Here is a 22,213-nt window from a genome sequence, read left to right as displayed (position 1 = left end):
TTTCCAGAGTGACTACACCAGCTTACATTCCCAATGACGTAGGAGGGTTCCCCTTTCTCTGCATCCTTGCCAACACCTGTCATTTCCTGACTTGTTAATTTCAGCTATTCTGACAAGTATAAGGTGTATCTCATTGTGGTTTTGATTTGTATTTCCCTGATGACAAATGATGTTGAGCACTCTTTCATGTGTCTGTTGGCCACTTGGATGTCTCCTTTGCAGATTATTATGCCAAGTAAAATAAGTCAATCAGAGAAAGACAATTATTATATGATATCACTAATGTGCATAATTTAGGAAACAAGAGAATCATAAGGGAAGAGAAGAAATAAAACTATGTGAAACCAGAGAGGGAGACAAACTTAAGAGGCTCTCAATCTTAGGAAACAAACTGAGGGTTATTGACGGGTAAGTAAATGGGGGGATGGGGTTGCAGGGTGATGGACACTGGGGAAGATATGTGTTGCGCTGAGCACTGTGTCTTGGGTAAGACTGATGAACCACAGACCTGTACCCTGAAACAAACAACAGATTATATATTGATTTAAAATATTTTTTTTAAAGATCCTAGAGGAGAACACAGGCAGTAACCTCTTTAACATTAGGTAGCAGCTTCTTTCTAGATATGAGGCAAGAGAAACAAAAGCAAAAATAAACTATTGGGCTTCATCTAAATAAAAAGCTTCTGCACAGCAAAGGAAATAATCAACAAAATGAAAAGGCCACATGTGGAATAAGAGAAGATAATTGCAAATGACATAGCTGATGAAGGGTACAAAATGTATAAGGAACTTAAAAACTCATGCCTGAAATACAAACAATCCAGTTAAAATTAGGCAGAAGACATGAATAGAATTTTTCCGAAGAAGACATCCAGATGACCAACAGGCATGTGAAAAAATGTTCAACATCACTCATCAATAGGCAAATACAAATCAAAACTACAATGAGATACTACCTCACACCTAGCAGAATGGCTAAAATTAAGAACATAGGAAACAAAAGGTAAGGGTGTGGAGAAAGGAAAACCCTCTTACACTGTTGGTAGAATGTAAACTGGTGAAATCACTCTGGTAAACTTTATGGGAGTTCTCAAAAAATTAAAAATAGAGCTACCCTATGACCCAACAATTACACTGCTAGGTAGTTACACAAAGAGTACCAAAATACTGATTTGAAGGGCTATACCTCTCCCAGTGTTTAGAGCAACGCTATCAACAATAGTCAAATAATAGAAAGAGCACAAGTGTCCACCAACTGATGAATGGATAAAAAAGTGGTATACACAATGGAACATTACTCAACCATTAAAGAGAATGAAATCTTGCAATTTGCAATGACATGGAAAGTGTGTTATACTAAGTGAAATAAGTCAGTTCAGAGAAAGACAAATACCACATTTCACCCATAAGTAGAATTTAATTAAAAAATGAACATAAGGGGGTAAAAAGAGAGGAAAACCAAAAAACAGACTCTTAACTATAGAGAAGAAACTGATTATTACCAGAGGGAATTGGATAGAAGGATGTGGTAAATAGGTGATGGGGACTAAGGAGCTCACTTGTTTTGATGAGCACCAAGTGTTGTATTCCTGAATCACTAAATTCTACATGTGAGACTAATATTACACTGTATGTTAACTAACTGGAATTTAAATAATAATTTGGAGGAGAAAATATGTGGTATATGTATATGCAATGGAATATTACTTAACCATGAAAAAGAATGAAGTGTTGTCATTTGCAACAGCATGGATGGACCTAGATGGTATAAAGCTAGGTGAAATAAGTCACTTAGAGAAAAACATGTACCATATTGTTTTTCTTATATTTAGAATTTAAGATACAAAGCACACAAAGAGAAAAGGACAAACAAAAAAATAGACTCTTAAATTCAGTGAAGAAACGTGTTTCTCAGAAAAAAGATGGGGGGGTATAGGGAAATAGATAAAAGAGACTAAGAGTACATTTATCATTATGAGTAGTGAGTAATGTATTGAATTTTTAAATCATATTGTTTATCTGAAACTAATATAACACTGTATCTTTTATTCTTTTTTAAAAAAATCTTTTTAATAACATATAATGTATTATTAGCCCCAGGGGTATAGGTCTATGAATTGCCAGGTTTACACACTTCACAGAACTCACCATAGTGCATGCCTTCCCCAATGTCCATAACCCAACCGCCCTCTCCCTACCTCCCTACCTCTCCCTACCTCCTGCCCTGGCAACCCTCAGTTTGTTTTGTGAGATTAAGAGTCTCTTATGGTTTGTCTCCCTCCTGATCCCATCTTGTTTCATTTATTCCTTTCCTACCCCCCATGTTGCCTCTCAACTTCTTTATATCAGGGAGATCATATGATAATTGTCTTTCTCTGATGGACTTATTTCGCTAAGCATGATACCCTCTAGTTCCATCCACCTCATCGCAAATGGCAAGATTTCCTTTCTTTTAATGGCTGCATAGTATTCCATTGTGTGTGTGTATGCATATGTATACACACACACACACACACACACACACACACACACACACATATATATGACCTCTTCTTTATCCATTCATCTGTTGATAGACATCTAGGTTCTTTGGTTATTGTGGACATTGCTGCTATAAACATTTGGGTGCAGGTGCCCCTTCGGATCACTACATTTTTATCTTTAGGGATAATACTGCATCTTAATTACACTGCATCTCAATTACACTTAATTAAGTGAGTCTACTCAAGCTTTAAATTCCAATATGGGAGGGTTGCCTGGGTGGCTCAATGGGTTAAGCCTCTGCTTTCAGCTCAGGTCATGATCTTAGGGTCCTGGGATCAAGCCCCACATCAGGCTCTCTGCTCAACAGTGAGCCTGCTTCCCCCTCTCTCTGCCTGCTTCTCTGCCTCCTTGTGATATCTCTCTCTCTGTGTCAAATAAATAAATTTTTAAAAATCTAAAAAAAAATTCCAATTCCAATTCCAAAAAATTAAAAAAAAAAAAAAACTAGGCATCCTCATGTATTGATGGTTGTAGTACAAACTGACAAAATATCTTTATGGAGTGATTTGATAATTACTATCAAATTTTGTATTGTGTATATTTTCTAACCCAACAGTTCAATTTCTAGCACAGTATTCAAAAATATACATGAAAAAGTATGTAGAAGTATATTAAAAACAGCATTATATGGAATTGGGAAGAAGAAAGAAGGAGAAGAAGGAAGAGGAGGAGGTGGGGTAAGAAAAGAAAAAAATAGCAGGAGTTACCTTATCACTACCTGGAGGGAACTGGTTATTGAAGAAAAGTACATTTATAACAGCTCTGTACTAGAAAGTACATAGCTATTAAGAAGAATAAGGTCGATCTGTGTGCTGATATGAAAGTCATCCAGAGATTAGTTATTGCTGGTTAAAAAAAAAAAAAGCTAGAATGAGAGAAGTGTCTTCTCTTTCTTATTATTTGAGCATGATAATTTTATTATTCAAATGAGAGAATAAACTAGTTGCCAATTGTAAAAGGATTCAAAAAAAGACCCTGTAAGATTACTTGCTAAAAGATATATAGCAAGCATTTATATATCAGATTTAAGTTTGACTATTGGCCTTTCAGATCCCTTCTATTTCTAAAATCTTATTATTTTAATATCATGTAAACAAAGGGGTGTTCACCATGGTTTAATGCAAAGGGGGGATCAAAGAAAATATGGAATGGACATTAGTCAGTGCTTTAGTTTCTGAAACAAAACTTTGACAGTGATTTAAAAAGCAGTGAAGATGAAAGGTGGATCAAGTGTGATTTTAAAAGTGTGACTGATATAGAAATAAAATCAAATTAAGACATTCACTCCATTGGACATTCTTTCCTGATTTGTCGAAGATCAGGAAATGACAGATGCTGGCGAGGATGCGGAGAAAGGGGAACCCTCCTACACTGTTGGTGGGAATGCAAGCTGGTGCAACCACGCTGGAAAACAGCATGGAGGTTCCTCAAAATGTTGAAAATAGAACTGCCTTATGACCCAGCAATTGCACTATTGGGTATTTACCCTAAAGATACAAACGTAGTGATCCAAAGGGGCACATGCACCCGAATGTTTATAGCAGCAATGTCCACAATAGCCAAACTATGGAAAGAACCTAGATGTCCATCAACAGATGAATGGATCAAGAAGATGTGGTATATATACACAATGGAATGCTATGCAGCCAACAAAAGAAATGAAATCTTGCCATTTGCGACAACATGGATGGAACTAGAGCATATCATGCTTAGCGAAATAAGTCAAGCAGAGAAAGACAACTATCATATGATCTCCCTGATATGAGGAAGTGGTGATGCAACATGGGGGCTTAAGTGGGTAGGAGAAGAATAAATGAAACAAGATGGGATTGGGAGGGAGACAAACCATAAGTGACTCTTAATCTCACAAAACAAACTGAGGGTTGCTGGGGGGAGGGGGTTTGGAAGAAGGGGGTGGGATTATGGACATTGGGGAGGGTATGTGCTATGGTGAGTGCTGTGAAGTGTGTAAACCTGGTGATTCACAGACCTGTACCCCTGGGGATAAAAATATATGTTTATAAAAAATAAAAAATTTAAAAAAAAAGACATTCACTCCAGGGCGCCTGGGTGGCTCAGTGGGTTAAAGCCTCTGCTTTCGGCTCAGGTCATGATCCCAGAGTCCTGGGATCGAGCCCCACATCGGGCTCTCTGCTCCGCGGGGTCCTGCTTCCTCCTCTCTCTCTGCCTGTCTCTCTGCCTGCTTGTGATCTCTGTCAAATAAATAAATAAATATCTTTAAAAAAAAAAAAAAAGACATTCACTCCAAAGGAGTACCAGTGAGAAGGAAAAGAAAAATATTGTAGTTTGGATATAGAAAAACCTGCATGTTTAGAGGAAGAGAAAACACCAAGAAGAGAGCCATTAGTTGTTAAGACAATGGGGGTGGGGAGAAAGGGAAGAAATCAGAGAAGGAGACAAACCATATGATACTCTTGACTCCAGGAAACAAACTGAGGGTTGCAGAAAGGGAGATGGGTAGGGGGATGAGGTAACTGGGTGGTGGACATTAAAGAGAACACATGATATGATGAGCACTGGGTGTTATACTGAACTTATGAATCATTGAACATTATATCAAAAATCTTAACTAACTGAATTTAAATTTTTAAAAAAGACAAACGAACATTATTTAACATAGATCAATATTCATGTATATATTTGAAATTCTGCTCAAAAAGAATTCAAAACTGAGTTTTCACCCATCAGGCATACTATTCTTCTTTTTTAGTTAAATTTTTATGTGAATTATTATATATTATCCCTAGTACAGAGATCATCTTTAAATGAAACTTGGTTCAATCTCTCACTGAGCAAAGAAATAAGCAAGGATTTACCCAAACATTTCCTAGAATAATTCATTTAAAAGTTACTTATTATCAGCACATAAAGTTCCACAAATGCCTGCATCAAAGTAAGGCTATTCTTCTCACCTAATAGGAAGTTCTGGAGTTTTAATTTGTTATTCTTTGGTGTTAAATAGGAATACTCTTTTGCACTACTGAAAAGGTCTGTAAACTCAAGAAACAGGCAATGGTTATTCAAACCATTATTGGTATTTAACTCCAACCAATATAAAAGTTAATTCATGTGCAAACATAACAAACATGAGCCTTTATCATCTATGTCTATATCATTTTACTGAGTCAATATTTCAAATTTATTCAATCTCATTAAAGTACAAAATGGAAAGTTCTGTTTGAAAGATATACTCAACTATATCTTCATCATGGGGTATTTGTGTGGGCATGCACATTGGTTTTTCTGCCATTCCAGGCTGAAAGAGCTGAAAATGAAGAAACAAAAATTGTATTAAAATTACTTTAAAATTAAATTACTTTAGAAGGCTATATTCCTATAATATAATTTAGATCAATAAGGAAGTCTAATAGGACATTATCCCAGGTTTTGGCTTTCAGTCCACACAACTGACCTATTTTAAATTGTGGCTGTTTTTCTAGACAGGTTTCTATATAATAAATAATATGTAATATTTAACTTACAATGTATACAGATACATTAAATCATAAACATGCAAAATCATCTAAAGAAAGTAAACTCTCTTCTGAAATCAAGACAACAGAGAACATTCTTCTTTAAGGTACTATGTGGTTAGGGTTAGAATAACAAAATAAAATAAAGTACAATGTGGGTGGGAAATAGGTAACTTTGCTTTAAAAAGTGCTTAAAAGAATCAGGAAAACACAGAATTACTTAACTTTCAAAAATAGCTTACCAGGGAAGACTAGGGTGTTACAGTGTACTTATTCAAGAAGAATTGGAAAAGAAGAGCTTATAAAATCTAAACAAGTCCCTTAGACATTTAATTAAATTAATAATTGTCATTTATGATGCTCTTTACGCACCTAGTATTGTGCTGAGTGCTTATGTGCTTCAGCTCCTTTAGTCCTCATAGTAGATAGATATATACATATTTTTGTTGCCATATGCCAAGAGAGAAAATTCAGATTCAGAAAAATTCAAGTAACTTACTTGCCCAAGATTTCAATTATGCAGGAGACATAGGTCTAAACAGATCCAAAGTTGGTGTTCTTTCTACTGTCCCCAGTTATGGACCAAATAGTCGCTGTGTTTGCAACACTGTGGTAAAGGGAGGAAAGATACAAAAAGAGCGTGTTGTGCTGATTTCTAAACAGAACTGCCTGAGAAGAACATGCCGCCCTACTTTTGAGTACAGCACAAAGATATGAGAAATGAGGCATGATTTAAAAGGAAATATTATACACAAGTATACCAAAAAGAAAAGCAAGCAGAATGAAAGAATGGCTCTGTACCATGGTTTCTTCACTTGATACATCCCGAGGATTATTCCTCTTTTGTGTATATACTGACCTCAATTTTTTTTCCTTTGTAACAAATAATGTTCTCTAATAAAGATAGTGTTCTGTTTTATGGTATGGTTTACTCTAGTCTAGTATATATGAAAGTTCTATATTATTTAGCAGAACTTTAATGATGGGCATTGCAGTGATTTCTAGTATTTAATTACAATCAACAATAAACATCTAAACCACGAAAAAAATTATTTCTTAACTTCTTCTACCTATCCTCTCAGAATTTGAAATATTACTGTAAATTCAAGAGCTTTGAGTTTTAGTTATGCAGATGAAAAAGTTCTGGAGATCTACTAAATACCATGGTAACTTGGAGATCTACTAAATATCATGGTAACTATAGTTAATAACACTGCATTGCATACTTGAAATTTGCTAAAACTTTGCTAAAAGAGTAGATCTTAAGTGTTTGTCCACCCCCCCCCCACACACACATGCATACAATGGTCTACCTATGTGAGGTGATGGTAGATTTATTGGGATAATCACTTCACAATGTATAGGTATATCAAAATATCACATTGTATATCTAAAATATATACAGTTTTTATGTGTCAATTACATCTTAACAAAGCTGTAAAAAAGAGAAAAATATTTTCAGAGAGAGTATCTCTAACTGCTGACTTTTTGGCAAGCCTGTAAAAGATGTCTTGAAAACTAGAGATACAAGTTATCTAGTATTTTAAAACCTAATTAACTGTGCCTTAAACAAATTGGAGTTTACTTATGTCACATAAGTCTTGAGCAAAAATTCCCAAAGTACGTTCCCTGTGACTCAGGAGATCACTGATACTTTTTCAAGGAATCCATAAGAACAAAATTTTTTGTAGGGGCACCTGGGTGGCTCAGTGTGTTGGGCTGCTGCCTTCGGCTCAGGTCATGATCTTGGGGCCGTGGGATCAAGTCCCACATTGGGCTTTCTGCTCAGTGGGGAGCCTGTTTCTCCCTCTCTCTCTCTCTCTCTCTCTCTCTCTGCCTCTCTGCCTGCTTGTGATCTCTCTGTCAAATAAATAAATAAAATTTTTTTTAAAAAAGGACAAAATTTTTTCTAATAATATGAAGGTAATTTGCTTTTTCCAATGTGCTGACATTTGCACTGATGGTTCAGAAACAGTGGTAGGTAAAACTGGTGCTGCTTTAATCTGGCAGTGGCACCAAATTGTATTATTAGTCATTGTGTTAGTCACTTCACACATTCATGCAAAAAGAAAAAGAAGGTGAGTACCCATAAATATTTATACTATGCAAGTGTGATGGATGTCTTAGGTAAAATAAGTTATGTGATTGTGAGAAATAATAACTCCTTTTGTCAAGGAACACCAATTTCCATTGAAAAAACAACTGACAACATTAGTTTTCAGGCTTTGTTATTTCTAGGACAGTTTCTTGAAAACGAATAAAATGTGCTTTGTAACATGAAGGAAAATAACTGGAAATAATATGTTGCAGATGGTAAAATTTTAGTCTTTTGGTTTCTAGAGAACTCCTATCCACCAACATTTTCCTGACAGATTCCTAATGCTTACAAACTTGCCCTAAAAGATTAGTGGTGATATAAACAAATACAAAATTTTTATGTTGTATAATGAAGTATGTCAGCATTAAATAGACTAAGGTTCCCAACTATTGACATTTGAGGCTGTATGATTCTTTGTCGTGAAAGGGCTATAAGATGTTTAGCAGCATCTCTGGCCTGTACTTAGTAGATGACAGCAACAAGCCTAGAGTGTGACAACCAAACCTGTTTCCAGATATTGCCAAATATTTCCTAAAGGGTAAAATCACCCTCAGCCAAGAAACACTGGGTTGAATAATGAATTTAAACAGATATTTTCCAAATGACCAATGCATTACATTACAAAGTTATACATGAGTTCAAGATCCATTTGGAGAGTGAGATAGAACAACAGATTTTAGTGTAATAAAACAAAAAGTTCTTTAATATTGTTTGAGATTCTACATTGCAACTTAGCTTATCACATTTTGGTGGAGTATCAAAGGAAAACATTAACAATTATGTGAGAAAATTACTTAAGGATTCCTTTTTCTCCATCTACATATGTGTATGAAACCAGATTTTCTTCAGAAATACCAACCAAGGCAACACATCAAGAGATTGAATGTAGAAGCAGATATGGTCATTGAACTGTCTTTTAAATTTTTGCTTTTTATATTAAGTGAGAATATAGTTACATTATGATGTAAAATTTACCCTATTAATTTCAGCAGATTTCAGTAAATTCACATTGTATCTCCAGAACTCCTTCTTTTCTCAAAGTGATTATACTCATTAAATAGCAACTGACCATCCCCTTCACCCTCCCCTCAGTCCCTAGCAATCTTTGTCCTTACTGTGAATGTCAGAACTTGGATACTCTAGGTATTCCATATAAGTGGAATTATATAGTATTTGCCCTTTTGTAACTGAATTATTTCATTTAGCATAATATCTTCAAGATTTATCCACATTGTAGCATGTGTCAGAATTTTCTTCCTTTTTTAAGTTTTTTATTTAAATTCAATTTAGTTAACCTATAGTGTATTATTACTTTCATGGGTAGAATTTAGTGATTTATCAGTTGCATATAACACCGGTGTTTATTCCATAAAATTTTCACCCTTTTAAAGGCTGAATGATATTCCATCGTATGCATATACCCCATTTTGCTTATCCATTCATCTGGCAATGGACACCAGGTCTCTTCCACTTTTTGGCTATTGTAAATAATGTTGCAATGCAAATATTTATTTGAGACCCTGATTTCAATTTTGTGTGGGTATATGCCCAGGAGTAGAATTTCTGGATCAGATTGTGAGTCTGTTTAATTTTTTAAGAAACTGCTTAACTGTTTTCCACAGCAAGTGTACAGTTTTACATTCCCACTAGTAATGCACAAATGCTTCCTTTTCTCTACATCATTCCCAACATTTGCATTTTGTAGCCTTCCTAGTAGTAGTAGCCCTCCTAGTAGGTATGAAGTAGCCTTTCTAGTAGGTGTGAAGTAGCATCTTGTAGTTTTGATTTGCATTTCCCTAATAATTGGTGATGTTGAATACCTCTTCATATGCTTATTGACTATTTGTATACCTTGTTTGAAGAAAGGTCTATTCAAGCCTTTTGCCCACTTTTTAATGTGGTTGTCTCTTATTTGTTGTTGACTTGTAGGAGATTTTATATTCTGGATATTTATATCTTATCAGATATATAATGATTTGCAAATAATTTCTTGTATTTTGTTAATTGTCTTTTCACTCTATACTAGTGTCCTTTGATCTACAGAAGTATTAAATATTCATGAAATCCAATTTATTTTTTTTCTTTTGTTGTCTGTTCTTTTGATGTCAACTGCAAGAAATCATGGCCAAGAGCATGTTATGAAGTTGTACTCCTATGGTTTCTTCTAAAAGTTTTATAATTTTAGCTCTCACATTTAGATCTTTGATCCATTTTGAGTTAGTTTTGTATATGGTGAAAGATTAGGGTCAAACTTTATTCTTTGGGATATGAACATCCATATTTCCCAACACTATTTGTTGAAAAAATCCATTCTTTCCTCATTGAGTATGCTTGGGACTGTAGTTGAAAAATCACTTGATTATATATGTGAGTGGTTATTTCTGGGCTTCCTCTTCTATTTCATGGGTCTATATATTCGTCTTTATGCCAATGACACACTGTTTGATTACTGTAGCTTTGTAATGAGTTTTGATATCAGAAAGTGTGAGGCTTCCAACCTTTCCCTATTTTCAAGATTTTTTGCCTTTATAGGCCCCCTGAAGACTCTTCATGAATTTTAGAACAACCTTTCCTATTTTGGGAAACATTTTTTTAAGATTTTATTTATTTATTTGACAGAGAGAGATCACAAGTAGGCAGAGAGAGTGAGAGGGAAGCAGGCTCCCTGCTGAGCAGAGAGCCTGATGCAGGGCTTGATCCCAGGACCCTGAGACCATGACCTGAGCCGAAGGCAGAGGCTTAATCCACTGAGCCATCCAGGCACCCCTTGGGAAACATTTTAGAATTCTCATAGGATTACACTGAATCTGGAGGTCATTTTGAATAATACTTACATCTTAACAATATTAAGTTTTCCAATTTATGAACAGAAGATGTTTATGTTTGTCTTTTTAAAAAAAAATTTAACCAGCTTTCTTTAATTAAGCCAAACATTTAAGAGATTTGAAAAACTACAATTCTCAACAAATTTCCTTTGTTTGAGAAAATATTGTTTAGGAGCTTACAAGGAAGATGGCAAAGTAAGAGGACTCTAAACCCACCTCAACCCATGGATATGACTAGATAACTCTTGCATCAGAGCAAACAACACAGAAAAAGGACCCAAACACTGACTGAACAAATTCCACAACTAAATGTAGAAGAAAAAAGAGAGAGAGAAAGTGGGAAGGGTGAGCACTAGGTGAGAACACAAATACCAATAGATCTGACCACCAGAGGGAGGGAGCTATGGGCAAGAGAAGAGAGAAAAAACTACTAGCACACCAGGGAGCCTACAAAGGGAAGAAAAATCCCCATAGCATCTGGCTTTGAAAATTAGAGGAGCCAAATTTCTCGTGGTCAGAACCATCAGGACTTAAGGCCTGGAACTTTCAAAATCAGCAGAATTGGTTCTGAGACAGTCTGAAGGATGATAGGAGGCTGAACCCCTTACCTTAAGGAAACAGCACAACAAACAGCCCACAGATATGCAGGAGGAAGACTAATCTCAGAGTTCACTGAGGGGCTTCTCCAGGAATAAAGGAGCTAAAAGTTGGCACTTCCCTCCCCTACTCCTCATCAAAAACACACAGCCATCTTCCAGAACCAGCAAGGCTCCGGAATTCACTACCAAACTTGCTTACTCCATGCTCTAGCCTCTACCAACAGACCTGTTTCAGACTTGGGAGCTGTGGATCCTCTCCCCCAGAGAATCTGTGCAAACCTTGACAATACTGTATCTTCCAACCTGCCACAGAGGATGTATACACCTTGTTATAACTGCACCCCTCACCTATGCATGTTTTGTAGTGTCCCTGGGGGAGGAGGACCAGCACCCCCTAGTTAAAAATGCACATCCCACCCACTGCTTTCAAGAGCAACAGACTTAGCTGACTTTCTTAACACAGAGAAACAGACATAGAGAGGAAGGTGAAATGAGGAGTAACATGTCACAAATGAAAGAACAGGACAACTACAGCAAGAGACCTAAGCAAAACAGATACAAGTAACATGACTGATAGAGAATTTAAAGTAATTATCATAAACATAGTCACTGGACTTAAGGAAAGACTGGAATACCTCAGTGATATCCTTAACAAAGAAATAGAAAACATTAAAAAAAAAAAAGAACCATCAAAGATGAAGGACACAATAAATGAAATTAAAAATACATTTGATGATGAGGTACCTGGGTGGCTCAGTCAGTTAAGTGTCTGCCTTCAGCCCAGGTCATGATCCCAGGGTCTTAGGATTGAGCCCTGCACTGCGCTCCCTGATCAGTGGGGAGCCTGTTTCTCCTCTGTCCCTCTCCCTGTTTGTGTGTATGCTTGTGCTCTCTCACTCTCTCTCTTCAAATAAATAAAATCTTTAAAAAAATACACTTGACAGCAGGGTACCTGGATGGCTGAGTCAGTTAAGTGTCTAACTCTTGGTTTCAGCTCAGGTCATGATCTCATGTGTTGTAGGGACTAGCCCACATTGGGCTCTGTTCAGTGGGAAGTCTGCATAAAGATTTTCTCCTTCTGCTTCTCCCCTCATCCATTCACTTTCTTTCTCTCTCTCTCCCAAAATAAATAAATAATTTTTTAAAAAATACACTTGGGGTACCTGGGTGGCTCAGTCAGCTAAGCAGCTGTCTTTGTCTCAGGGATCATGATCCCAGGGTCCTGAGATCAAGCCCCACGTCAGGCTCCCTGCTCAGTGGGGAGTCTGCTTCTCCTTCTCCCCCTACTTGTGCTGTCTCTTGCTCTCTCTCTCTCTTTCTCTCAAATAAATAAATAAAATCTTCTAAAAAATACACTTGGTGGAATAAATAGGCTAGAGGAAGCAGAGAGAAAAAATAATAAACTAGAAGACACAGTAATGAAGCTGAACAAAAGAGAGAAAAAAGAATTATGCAAAATGAGAATAAAGTTAGGGAACTCAGTGACTCCAAGAAGCATAATAATATTCACATTATGGGGATCCCAGAAAGAAAAGAGAGACAAAAGAGGGAAGAAGTTTTATTTGAAAAAATAACAGCCGAAAGCTTTCCTAATCTGGGGTAGGAAACGAATATCTAGATCTAGGAGGCTCAGAGATGACCCAACAAATTCAACACAAACATATCCACAAGATATATTGTAATTAAAATAGGCATGTGCTGTGATGAACATTGGATGTTATATGCAACTGATGAATCATTGAAAATTACATCAAAAAGTTATGATGTGCTATATGCTGGCTATCTGAACATAATAAAAAATAAAATAGGGTGCCTGGGTGGCTCAGTGGGTTAAGCCGCTGCCTTCGGCTCGGGTCATAATCTCAGGGTCCTGGGATTGAGTCCCGTCGGGCTCTCTGCTCGGCGGGGAGCCTGCTTCCTCCTCTCTCTCTCTCTGCCTGCCTCTCTGCCTACTTGTGATCTCTCTCTGTCAAATAAATAAATAAAATCTTTTAAAAAAATAAAATAAAATAAAATAGCAAAATGTAGTGAAAGAAGAAAAAATTAAAAGCAGCAATATGAAAGACAGTTGCATACAAGGGAAACCTCATACGGCTATCAGTGGATTTTTTTCAACAGAATATTTGCAAGCCAGAAGGGAGTAGCATGATACATTCAAAGTGCTGAATGGGGAAAATCTGCAGCCAAGAATGCTCTATTCAACAAGGCTATCATTCAGAACAGAAGGAGACTTAAAGAGTTTCCCAGATAAACAAAAGTCTTTCAGGAGAAAGAAAAAGTGGCAGCATAAAAATAGGAAACACAAAAACAATAAAGATGAACGTTTCTGTACAAAATCAGTCAAGGAACTCATAAAATAAAAGTACATAAAATATGACACCATATACCTAAAACATGGGGAGGAGAGGAATGAGAGTGGGTTCAAACTTAAACCACAATCAACTTAATATGCATGAGGTGGTATATACAAACCTAATGGTAACCACAAATCAAAAATCACTAAGATATGCAAAGAAAAAGAAAGAAACCAAATATATCACTAAAAGAAACCAGCAAACGATGAAAGAGAAAAAGAGAAGAAAGGATCACAGAAAAACTTCATAACTACAAAACAAGCAATAAAATAGCAATAAACTCATACTTATCAATACTTACTTTGAATGCAAATGGACTAAATGCCCCAAACAAAAGAAGTAGGATGACTGAATGGATTAAAAAAAAATAAGACCCATGTATATGCTGCCTACAGAAGACTCATTATAGACCTAAAGACACCTGCAGGTGGAAACAGAGAAATATTTACCATGCAAAAGGATGTCAAAAGAAAGTCATAGTAGCAGTACTTACATCAGACAAAATTGATTTTAAAACAAAGAGTGTTAAAAGAGACAAAGAAGGACACCATACAATAATAAAGGGCTCTGGGTTTATGCTTAGAGGGTGGAGTAGGGAATGGCACCAACCAGCTCCATCTTGCCATTTGCAATGTTGTGGATGGAACTTGAGGGGATTATGCTAAGCAAAATAAGTCAAAGAAAGAAAGACAAATACTATATGATTTCACTCATATGTGGAATTTAAGGAACAAAACAGATGAATATAGGGGAAGGGAAGGAGAAATAAAATAAGAGGAAAGCAGAAAGGGAGGCAAACCATGAAAGACTCTTAACTATAGGGAACAAAAAGTGTTGCTGGAGGGGAGGCTGGTGGGGTAACTGAGTGATGGGCATTAAGGTGGGTATTGAAGTAATGAACACTGGGCAGTGTATGCAACTGATGAATCACTGAATTCTACCTCTGAAATTAATAATACAGCACATGTTAAATTAAATTTTAATTTTAAAAAATAAAATAAAATAGAATTTAAGCTCCACTGGTTACAAGAACTCATGAAATTCAGCCCCTCTCACCTTCTAAACCAGTAGCTTTGGGAAACATTCTCCTTGTGTGTGTTCCCTTCTCTGTTGCCCTTCTCCATGACCATGGCTCCCTCCCCTTCTCAGCACCTACAATCTGTTTCACCCTTAAACCATATCTCTGTACTTCCTACCTTCTTTGATGTTGCCTTTTCTCTCCCCTTAGCTGTGGAGTTTGTCTTCAGGTCAATTTCTGAGGTATCAGAATGATTTGATAGTTATCTAGTTGTGTTTGTGGGGCAAGGGGAGCCTAGGGTTCTCCTACTCCTCTACCATCTTCCTCTCCTCTAAACAAGTTTAATAAAAAAAAAAATTATTAAGTTTTCTTCTCCTCTCCATCTCCCCAACGGAGAGGAAAAGGGAACTGGGGGAAATTGGAGGGGGAGATGAATCATGAGAGACTGTGGACTCTGAAAAACAATTTGAGTGTTTTGGAGGGGTGGGGGTAGGAGATTGGGTGAGCCTGGTGGTGGGTATTATGGAGGGCACGTATTGCATGGAGCACTGGGTGTGGTGCATAAAAAATGAATTCTAGAACACTGAAAAGAAATTTTAAAAAAAATTTTTAAAAGAAATTATTAAGCTATCATGGGAGATGTAAAAAGACAGAAAGAGAGCTCTAGAACATATTCTAGGACTGAGGAGTATACCCAAGAAAGGACACATGGTTAAAGATTGGATAAAAAGACAGGACCCATCCATATGCTGTCTACAAGAGACTCATTCTGAACTAAAGAAACATCCAGACTGAAAGTGAAGGAATGGAGAACCATCTTTCATGCTAACAGACCACAAAAGAAAGCTGGGGTAGCAATTCTTGTATCAGATAAATTAGATTTGAAGGTAAAGACTATGGTTAGAGATACAGAAGGACACTACATCATTCTTAAAGGGTCTATCCAAAAAGAAGATCTAGCAACTACAAATATCTATGACCCCAACATGGGAGCAACAAACTAAATAAGCCAATTGTTAATCAAAATAAAGAGATATTGATGATAATAATACATTATTTGTAGGGGATCTGAACACTCCACTCTCAGCAACAGACAGATCATCTAAGAAGAATAAACAAAGAAACGAGAGGTTCAAATGACACACTGGACAAGATGGACCTCATAGATACATAGAGAACATTCCACCCTAAAACAACAGAATACTCATTCTTCTCGAATGCACATGGAACTTTCTCCAGAATAGACCACATACTGGGTCACAAATCAGGTCTCAACCAATACCAAAAGACTGAGATTATTCCCAGTGTATTCTCAGACCACAATGTTTGAAACTGGAACTCAAATACAAGAAAAAAGTAGGAAGACATTCAAACACTTGGAATCTAAAGAATATCTTGTTTAAGAATGTTTGGGTTAACCAGGAAATCAAAGAAGAACTTAAACAATTCATGGAAACCAATGAGAACTTGGTCCAAAACCTATGGGATATGGCAAAGGTGGTCTTAAGGGGGAAACACATAGCCATCCAAGCCTCACTCAAAAACAAAACAAAACAAAAACCCAGAAAAGTCCTGAATATACAAACTGTCTTTAAACTATGAAGAACTGGAGAATCAACAACAAATTAGGCCTACTCAACACACGAGAAGAGGAATAATTAATATTGGAGCAGAAAGAGCAGAGATTAATGAATAAGAAACCAGAGATACAGTAGAACACATCAAGAAAACTAGAAGCTTGTTCTTGGAAAGAATAAACAAGATCGATAAACCACTGGTCAGATGAATCCAAAAGAAAAGAAAAAGGACCCAAATTAATAAAATTCTGAATCAAAAGGGAGAGATCACAACTAACACCAAGGAAATAGAAACAATAATCACAAATCATTATCAACAGCTATATGCCAATAAGTTAATCAATCTAGAAGAAATGGATGCAGTCCTGGAAACCTATAAACTCCTAAGACTGAAACAGGAAGAAATTGACAATCTGAATAGACCAATAACTAGTAACAAGATTGAAGCAGTGATCAAAAACTCCTAAAAAAAACACAAGACAGGACCTGATGGATTCCATGGGGGAATTCTACCATTCAAAGAAGAAATAAAATACCTATTCTCCTGAAGCTATTTCAAAAAACAGAAACAGAAGAAGAACCTCCAGACTCTTTCTATGAGGCCAGCATTATTACCTTGCTCCCCAAACCAGGCAAAGACCCATCAAAAAGGAGAATTTCACACCAATATCCCTGGTAAATCTAGATGCCAAGATTCTCAACAAGATCCTAGCCAATAGGATCCAACAGTACATTAAAAAGATTATCCACCATAACCAGATGTGATTTATTCCTGGGATGCAAGCGTGGTTCAACATTCTCAAATCAATCAATGTGATATAACACATCAATAAGAGAAGAGAGAAGAACTACATGGTCCTCTCAACTGATGCAGAAAAAGCATTGGACTAAATACAGCCTTTCCTGATCAAAACACTTTAGAGTATAGGGATAGAGGCAACATTCCTCAACTGCCTAAAATCCATCTGAAAAACCCACGGCGAATATCATTCTCAATGGGGAAAAGCCAAGAGTCTTTCCCTTAAGAACAGGAACATGACAAGGATGCCCACTCTCACCACTATTGTTCAACATAGGACTAGATGTCCTAACAATCAGATAACAAAAAGAAATAAAATGTACTCAAATTGGCAAAGAAGAAGTCAAACTCTCTCCCTTTGCAGATGGCATAATACTTTATATGAAAAACCCGGGCGCCTGGGTGGCTCAGTGGGTTAAGCCGCTGCCTTCAGCTCAGGTCATGATCTCAGGGTCCTGGGATCGAGTCCCGCATCAGGCTTTCTGCTCGGCAGTGAGCCTGCTTCCTCCTCTCTCTCTCTCTCTCTGCCTGCCTGCCTCTCTGCCTACTTGTGATCTCTCTGTGTCAAATAAATAAATAAAATCTTTTAAAAAAGAAAAAAAGAAAAACCCAAAAGACTCAACCCCCAAATTACTAAAACTTATACAATTCAGTACTGTGGCAGTATAAAAAAATCAATGCACAGATCAATGATCAGATTGATCAAAATCAAATTGACAAATTTGATCAAATTGATCAAAATCAATGTTTTCTTATACACTAACAATGAAATTGTAGAAAGAGAAATTGGAGATTTGATTCCATTGACATAGCACCAAAAACCAAGATACCTTGGAGGTATACCAAGGAGGTATAGGATCTATAATCTAGGAACTACAGAACACTTACGCAAGAAATTGAAGAAGACACAAAAAAATGGAAAAATATTCCATGCTCATGGATCATAAGAACAAACATTGTAAAAATGTCTATACTGCCCACAGCAATCTATACTTTCAACGGCATCCTGATCAAAATACCTTGGGCATTTTTTCAAAGTGCTGGAACAAACAATCTTAAAATTTGCATAAAACCAGAAAAGACCCTGAATCACCAAGGAAATGTTGAAAAAGAAAAACAAAGATGGGGGCATCACATTGCCTGATTTCAAGCTTTACTACAAAGCTGTGATTACCAAAACAGCATGGCACTGGCACAAAAACAGACACATAGACCAGTGGAACAGAGTAGAAAGCCCAAATATGGACCTGCAACTCTATGGTCAAATAATCTTTGACAAAGCAGGAAAAAATATCCAGTGGAAAAAAAGATAATCCCTTCAATAAATGGTGTTGGGAAAATTGGACAGCTATATACCTAAGGATGAAACCTGACCATTTTCTTACACCATGCACAACAATAAACTCAAAATGCATGAAAGACCTCAATGTGAGGACAGGAATCCATCAAAACCCTAGAGGGGAACATAGGCTGAAACCACCTCCATATCAAACACAGCACATCTCCAAAGGCAAAGGAAACGAAGTGACAATGAACTTTTGGGACTTCATCACTATAGAAAGCTTCTGCACAACAAAGGAAACAGTCAACAAAACAAAGAGGCAACCCATGGAATGGGAGAAGATATTTGCAAATGACACTACAGACAAAGGGCTAATATCCATGATCTATAAAGAACTTCTCAAACTCAATGCCCAAAAAACAAATAAAAAATGGGCAGAAGACATGAACAGACCCTTCTCCAAAGAAGACGTACAAATGGCTAACAGACACATTAAAAAATGTTCATCAGCAGCCATCAGGGAAATTCAAAAATTCAAAATTCAAATAAAAATTTTTGAATTTAAAATTCAAAAATCAAAAACACATTGAAATACCACAATGTGAGCTCAGAGCACAGCTGGAGGCCAGGGAGACAGGAGTGATTGACTGCTTTTCTCTGAGGGCACCCTGAGGAGCTCTTGGCTCCTCTGGGCCGGGGATTGGGGGCCACCATTTTCATTCCCATCCTCCAGAGTTTACAGAAAGTGTTCAGGGAAAAAAAGCTCTGAGAGCGAACCCTAGCAGATTACTTAGCCTGGCTCCTGGCTATGGTGGTGCAATTCCGCCTTAGGCAAAGACATTTGAGAATCACTGCAACAGGCCCCTCCCCAAGTAGATCAGCAAGAACATCCAGCCAAGACCAAGCTCATTGCTCAAGGAGAACTGTGGAACTCCAGAGAGAGGGGAAAGCAACACATGGAATTCATGGCTTTCTCCCCATGATCCTTTAGTCTTGCTAAGTTAAATTTTTCTTAATTTTATTTTTTTCTTATTCTATTTTTTAAACTCTTCCTCTCCTCTTTTAACATTTTTAAACTAGTTTATCTTAACAATACCTTTCTTTAAAAAAATCTTTATAAACCTTCATTGTTATAGTCATATTTTATCCCTTCATTGTATTTAACCTTGTTTTTTATATACGTATAGGTTTTCCTAAAAAATTTTGGCATACAATTTCTTCTAATAGATCAAAATGTGCCCTAATCTAGCACAGGGCTTTGTTCTAGTCTCCAGCCTGAGAATATTCCCTCCTCCTTTTTTTTCCTTTTTCCAATGAACTTATCTTATAAATTCTTTTTTTAGAATTTTTAAAAATTTTTCACCTTTACAGTCATATTCCATCACTTCATCATGTTTACCCTTATTTTTGTGTATATATATATAAGTTAAGTGTATATATATATAAATATATATATATATATATAGAATAAATTACCTCCCAAAATTTTAAATAAAGGATAACTTATATATATAAGTTATATATATATTTATATATATATTTAAAATTTTGGGAGGTAATTTATTCTAAGAGATCAAAATACACCCCAAATCAATTGGGGTGAATCTGTTCTATTCACCAGATATATATATACATATATATATAAATTTTTTAATTTTTAAAATTTCTTTTTTCCCCGTTCTTCTCCACCTGGTTTTGGATGTCTTCTGATTTGTTAGTATATTTTTCTGGGATCCTTGCCACCCTTTTAGTATTTTCTTCTCTCGTACATATATTCTTTTTTTTTAAGATTTTATTTATTTATCAGAGAGAGGGGGGGAGAGAGCGAGCACAGGCAGACAGAATGGCAGGCAGAGGCAGAGGGAGAAGCAGGCTCCCTGCTGAGCAAGGAGCCTGATGTGGGACTCGATCCCAGGACACTGGGATCATGACCTGAGCCAAAGGCAGCTGCTTAACCAACTGAGCCACCCAGGCGTCCCATCTCGTACATATATTCTTATCTGGATAAAATAACAAGGCAGAAAAACTCACCATAAAAAAAAAGAAGAAGAAGAAGAGGCAGTACTGAAGGCTAGGGACCTAATCAATACAGAACTAGAGTTCAGAACTATGATTCTCAAGGTGCTAGCTGGGCTTGAAAAAGGCATGGAAGATAATAGAGAAACGCTTTCTGGAGAAATAAAATTCCTTTCTGGAGAAATAAAAGAACTAAAATCTAACCAAGTTTAAATTTTTTTAAAAAGCTATTAATGAGGCACAATAAAAAATGGAGGCTCTTACTGCCAGTATAGATGAGGTAGAAGAGAGAATTAGTGATATAGAAAACCAAATGACAGGGGCGCCTGGGTGGCTCAGTGGGTTAAGCCGCTGCCTTCGGCTCAGGTCATGATCTCAGGGTCCTGGGATCGAGTCCCACATAGGGCTCTCTGCTCAGCAGGGAGCCTGTTTCCTCCTCTCTCTCTCTCTGCCTGCCTCTCTGCCTACTTGTGGTCTCTCTCTGTCAAATAAATAAATAAAATCTTTAAAAAAAAAAAAAAAAAAAAGAAAACCAAATGACAGAGAATAAAGATCCTGAGCAAAAGAAAGACAACTGCTGGACCAGAAGGGGAGAATTTGAGAGATAAGTGATACCATAAGATGAAACATTATTAGAAAAATTGGGATCCCAGAAGAAGAAGGGGGGCAGAAAGTATATTGGACCAAATTACAGTAGAGAATTTCCTTAATATGGCAAAGGGAACAAGCATCAAAATCCAGGAGGCACAGAGAATCCCTCTCAAAAGCAATAAGAATAGGTCCACACCCTGTCATCTAATAGTAAAACTTGCAAGACTACTGACAAAGAGAAAATCCTGAAAGCAGGTTGGGACAAGAAGTCTGGGAGAAATATTAGGTTGGCAGCAGACTTATCCACAGAGACCTGGCAGGCCAGAAAGAACTGGCATGATATATTTAGAGCACTAAATAAGATAAACATGCAGCCAGGAATACTATATCCAGCTAGGTTATCATTGAAACTAGGAGAGATTAAAAGTTTCCAGGACAAACAAAAATTAAAAGAGTATGTAAACACCAAACCAGCCATCCAGGAAATATTGAAAGGGGTCTTCTAAGCAAAGAGAGAGCCTAAAAGTAGTAGATCAGAAAGGAACAGAGACAATATACAGTAATAGTCATCTCACAGGCAATACAATGGCACCAAATTCATATCTTTCAATACTTACCCTGAATGTAAATGGGCTAAATGCCCCAATCAAAAGGCACAGGGTATCAGAATGGATAAGAAAAACAAAACCCATCAATATGCTGTCTACAAGAAACTCATTTTAAACTCATTTATACATCTCCAGATTTAAAGTGAGAGGGTGGAAAACAATTTACCATGCTAATGGACATCAAAAGAAAGCTGGGGTGGCAATCCTTATATCAGATCAATTAGATTTTAAGCCAAAGACTATAATAAGAGATGAGGAAGGACACTATATCATACTCAAAGGGTCTGTCCAACAAGAAGATCTAACAATTTTAAATATCTATGCCCCTAACATGGGAGAAGCCAACTACATAAACCAATTAATAACAAAATCAAAGAAACACATCAACAATCATACAATAATGGTA

General features: G+C 36.6%; 1 protein-coding gene across 1 annotated transcript in view; it reads right to left on the bottom strand.

Annotated features, from left to right (window-relative positions):
• Positions 1–6,639, bottom strand: part of SEPTIN14 (septin 14) — an 84,748-nt gene extending 78,109 nt beyond the window's left edge. The window contains exons 1-2 of the mRNA XM_059155175.1: positions 6,540–6,639; positions 5,764–5,832 (exon numbers count right to left, since the gene is read on the bottom strand). Coding sequence (XP_059011158.1) covers positions 5,764–5,817 — 54 coding nt within the window. The 5' untranslated portion in view covers positions 5,818–5,832; positions 6,540–6,639. The remainder of the gene's footprint in view (positions 1–5,763; positions 5,833–6,539) is intronic.
• Positions 6,640–22,213: the final 15,574 nt, after the last annotated feature.

The sequence above is a fragment of the Mustela lutreola genome, chromosome 17, assembly GCF_030435805.1.
Source record: "Mustela lutreola isolate mMusLut2 chromosome 17, mMusLut2.pri, whole genome shotgun sequence".
NCBI lineage: Eukaryota > Metazoa > Chordata > Mammalia > Carnivora > Mustelidae > Mustela > Mustela lutreola.
This window is presented reverse-complemented; position numbering and strand designations above follow the sequence as displayed.